General features: G+C 37.9%; 1 protein-coding gene across 1 annotated transcript in view; it reads right to left on the reverse strand.

Annotated features, from left to right (window-relative positions):
- The window catches only part of pmepa1 (prostate transmembrane protein, androgen induced 1), a 27,866-nt gene extending 23,878 nt beyond the window's left edge, over positions 1–3,988 (reverse strand). The window contains exon 1 of the mRNA XM_082136557.1: positions 3,583–3,988. Coding sequence (XP_081992683.1) covers positions 3,583–3,688 — 106 coding nt within the window. The 5' untranslated portion in view covers positions 3,689–3,988. The remainder of the gene's footprint in view (positions 1–3,582) is intronic.
- Positions 3,989–5,000: the final 1,012 nt, after the last annotated feature.

Consider the following 5,000-nt stretch of genomic DNA (forward strand, 5'->3'; position numbering starts at 1 on the left):
TCTATGTGGTGTGTTTAATATGCTTTAAGACAAAGCATGTGTAAGTTCATAAGTTGACAGCATTGCTGAGTATTTCCTCCTTAAAACTGCAGTGAACCAAAGACAGTCTCAAACACACGCTTTGAAATCGCTGGTGTTTCTGACATCACAAACTACCTTGTAACCAATCAGATCAACGTGTGATCGTCAACCAGTGGATCTCTGAGCTGAGTGAGTGAGTGGAGGTGGGGCTCATTTGCATATTCATAGAACCGCGCATACTAAATGAGGCGAGAGTGTCGAGTTACATTCAAGATACTTTAAGGAAAAAACTTTTAAATATGTAATTCTGGTGATCAAAGGTGAGTTTTAAGGGATAAAATGATTGACTACAGGGGGACTTTAAAAATCACTCTATAATTATTCACACCAAAAGTATAACAATAAGGACACCAGCTGGTGAAAAATAAAAACATTGACAGCCAATGCCAACACAGAGCTCGGAAAAATGTTCTGAGAATGTTTATGAAAACGTTACTTCTGAATGTTAAAAACATCCCGTTTTTCTTGTTTATGCAAAAAATTAAGGAAAGATTCCAAACATTATGAGAGCGTTACTTTTAAATGTTCTGAAACAAGCAGAAACATTTAAAAAACATGAAACATTTCGGGAAAAAACGCTCCATGAACGATGTATAAATAATGTTTTTGTGCTAATGTTTTGCAAAGTTTCCAGAATTTTCGGAAACTTTTCAGGATTATTTGGAAATTTTCAGAAACTTTTAGAAATATTCAGGAAATTTACCAGAAATGTTCAGCCCCTTTGCAACTCTATTAGAGAACATTATTAAAGTCCAGATAACTTTGAACGAACGTTCGATTAACGTCACTTGTTCTTGTTGCATAAAGAAAATGAAGCCTTTTTTAAGACCATTAAGGTTGTTTTGCATTATTGTCACGATTAAACACGTTTCCACACTGTAATGCAGAGTCTGAGATGTAAACCAGCTCACATTAAAACGACGAACACATTTCATTCAGCATGAGACGCAGGGTTTATGTGTGTCTAAAATTAATGCAAAACATCTTAATCATGATCCTAAAAACAGGCTTCGCTTTATGCATTTCAATTTAAGTTTTATTTGTACTGTGAGTTCATTATGTGGTTAGCAAAGGTCATGTTGATTATAGCTTGTGCTCACGATACACGATCACATCTGAAAGTTTTGTGTGTTTTCTTTGGGCTGACATTTCTGTTCGTCAGTCTGTGCTGAACTTCCTTTGATGTGGAAGTGATTCAGAGATGGACGTACATCTGATCGAGAGTGACGTACATCTATCGCTCAATCTCTCCGGCTTCTGTGATCGTGAAGGAAGCGAGCGAGAGCTCACACACTTTCTGTCAGGCTTGTGTTTCCAAGAATGGAAAGAACTAAGTCTCATGAGTCCCTCACTGTAACACACACACACAGTCAGACCAAAGTATTCAGACACCAGATATCATTTTTGATATGTTTTTACTAGTGTGTGCAGGACACTATAGTTCATTATGTAAGTGAGGAGAGCAGAATAAAGTAAACTGTGACATATTATACCCAAATACTCTTCATACAGTGACTGCCAGTAACAATTATAAACATTTGTGACCAAAAATTACTTGTTTTGTCTTTAATTACTAATGCTCTTTTTACACACAGACTGAACAAAATGAAGCATTGCTTGGTGATTGGTTGAGCTAAACTGGTATTATCTAATTGTGTAGTTAAATTTAACAGCTGACAGATATTCAACATAATTCATGTGTGAGAAAGTCTAACAGAAGGACGGACAAAACCAGTCAAATATCAACTGAGTTCTGCTCATATTTTATCACCATTTTCTAAAGTGAGTAAACTGTGATAATGTGAGAAATGTTGACGATGTCTGAATAAACTTTGGTTTGACTGTAATTGTTCATAACTTCTGTGATCTGAAACACACAAACCTTCCATCCTTCAAAACAACAACTAATCAACAAATATTTATTCTTGAGGCCTTTTCTGCAAAATGTGCAAACGGTTGGAGATCCTCCGACTGAAGCAAAATATAAATAACTAAACCCTTCCCTCGCCGCCCACACGCCACACCGAATCCTGACGGCTTTCCGACTGAACCGGCTCGATCAACTTCACTTTCATTTCCAGAGAACATCCTCAGATCAGGCGTGACGAGTCTCTGTCTAGACAAACAAGCCAAGAAATACCAGGAACATTATATATTTACCGGAAGAGATAACGGAGACGCCTGAAGTCCTACTTTGGAATTCTCAGCAAATCTTTTTCCCATAACAGTGACATTAGTCTTCCCAACACAAGCTCACATCACCTTCTTATTTGCTCAGCTTTTCTTTTACAAAAGATTATTTGGAAACTGCAGACAGATTTTGCAAGACGGTTAATCAAAGAGAATTGAGCGAGTGAATGAGTGTGTGTGTGTGTGTGTGTGTGTGTGTGTGTGTGTGTGTGTGTGTGTGTGTGTGTGTGTGTGTGTGTGTGTGTGCTGGACAACAGGGGGCCGACGTCTGAACAATGAGTTAGTCACTACAAATTAAGTATTAGTCGGGCGACTCCCAGCTGAGGATTGTGGGCAGACAGAACGTCACACCACATCCGTTCTGATAAACACGGATCAGAACACATCATGACAGAGAGCTTATGAAAATCTGCACATCTTACATCATTTATCATGAGCATAGAGAAACTGTGCAGACTTTCCCCGTCACTTACAGCATTACTAAACACACTATTTTCAGAAATCATTATTTAAATTGACGGTAAAGATTTATTTTGTTATTTTGAATAAATGCTGTATTTTTAACTTTTTATTCCTGAAAAAAAGTATCACAGGTTCCACAAATATATATTAAGCAGCACAAGTGTTTCCAACACTGATCATAAATCATCATATTAGAGTGATTTGTGAAGGATCATGTGACACTGAAGACTGGAGTAATGATGCTGAACATCAGCTTTGATCACAGGAATAAATTATATTTTACTGTATAATTACATAGAAAACAGCGGTTTTACATTATAATAATATTTCACTGTATTTCTGATCCAATAAATGCAGCTTTGGTGAGCAGAAGAGACTCTTTCAGAAACATTAAAAATAGTAATGTTCCCAAACTTCTGACCAGTACTGAATATAGATATATAGATAGAGAGAGAGAGAGAGAGAGAGAGAGAGAGAGATTATCATGTTATTAGTTATGAAAGGTGTTCCTCGCAAAGGGAACCTCATATTCAGGAGTCCGTGGCTTCAGAAAGATTGATGATCTAATGTGCTGATGATTATAGACTGTCACTGACCGCTTCACCCACTCACCGGATCCTTCCACGACATAAACTAGTCCCCGTCAAAACTTTCAGAGGAGTTCATCTGACTCGTTATCTCACAAAAGATGAGTTTAAACACCCCAAGAAGAACACAAACACACTGCGGGCTTGTATGGATGCGAGATGATTCGATTCGAGCGGAACTAGTTTGATTCGGATCGGTTCGCTCGGCGGGTTTCGTGAAGTAACGTTACGTCAGGGAAAACAGAGAGAAACTGATACTCACTGATCGCCATACTCTGGAATGAAGTGGATCTCTTGCAGTTACATGTACAGGAGACATTGGTGTGTGTGTCGGTGGTTCCGTTCATCAGACCCATGAAGCTGAACATTGGGAAAAAAATAATCTCACGGGGATCGACGTGGAAAAAACAGGGGATTCACCGCGCGCTGTCGAATAAAAACATTGACGCAGGGTTTTTCCCTTCCTTCTTCTTCCCGGTAGATCTGAGGGCTTTTATCACGGCTTTCCTTCAGCCGGTTCCCCCCTCCCGGTCCCGGTGTCTGGTCTCTGTATTCCTCCAGTATTCCCGGTGTTATTCCCAGACGGTTTGTACTACTTTCTTTCCCAGCCGTCTGAGCTCCTCATTCAAGTCCAAGTTGGCTGGGAACCCGCGAGGGGGCGGGGCTAGCGCGCAGGGGGCGGGGCCTCGATGCAGACAGCATGACGTCACTGCCAGACTTGGCCTTTGCCTGAGTGCATGAGCCAGTTCTGCGTTTAGATGCCATTGATCTCTCAGAGATAGCAGGACATGCGACAACACACATAATCGCAAGATTTTTCAAATGAAAAGAAAGTTAGGCTATACTTGGGTTCCTCTGTGACGGATGTAGATTGGAAAATATAGATATTACATTTACATTTAATCATTTAGCACACGCTTTTATCCAAAGCAACTTACAAATGAGGGCAATAGAAGCAGTGAAACTATCAATAGTGTTTTGACCCTTCCCAGTGTAGTCTAACTCAGTATAAAACACATATACACATTTTTTTAAATAGATATAGATGTATTTTTCTATGTACATTTTTTGAAATGCACTTTCTGTAAAGCTGCTTTGAGACAATATGTATTGTGAAAAGCGCTATACAAATAAATTTGAATTGAATTGAATTGAATATAGAAGAGAAGAGAAAATGTTAGTATTAATGGATCAAGTGTTGCCAAAAAAGACGACCAAGATATTATCCAGCAAGCTTAAGGGAATCCACTTTAAAATCCTGTTCATTCCTACATTTTTTAAATATTATGACATTAATAAGACATGCTCTTTTTGTGGTCTTTTGAAATAAATGATAGTAAAAACATGTATTTATTGTCATTTATTCTTCTGTTCTCAGAGATGATATTTTATATCATGAAAACAGAACATTTATCTCCTGAATATGTGGCGACTTCATTATATTGTACAATTTTCGTGATGAAAACATCTTCCACTATTACTTCTTGAATTGAACTCTCTAATTTCACCCCTTAGACAATAATAAAAGTACATCAATGCTTAATGACAAAGATGTGATTTATCTTTAATACTGTGCTAAATATTATGACGTTGATAAGATATGCTCTTTGTGTGGTCTTTTAAAATTAATGATAAAGTCAAAACATGTATTTTTGTATTGTCAGTTATGCAGATCTACAT

Source organism: Leuciscus leuciscus (assembly GCF_965113295.1).
Source record: "Leuciscus leuciscus genome assembly, chromosome: 14".
Classification (NCBI taxonomy): domain Eukaryota; kingdom Metazoa; phylum Chordata; class Actinopteri; order Cypriniformes; family Leuciscidae; genus Leuciscus; species Leuciscus leuciscus.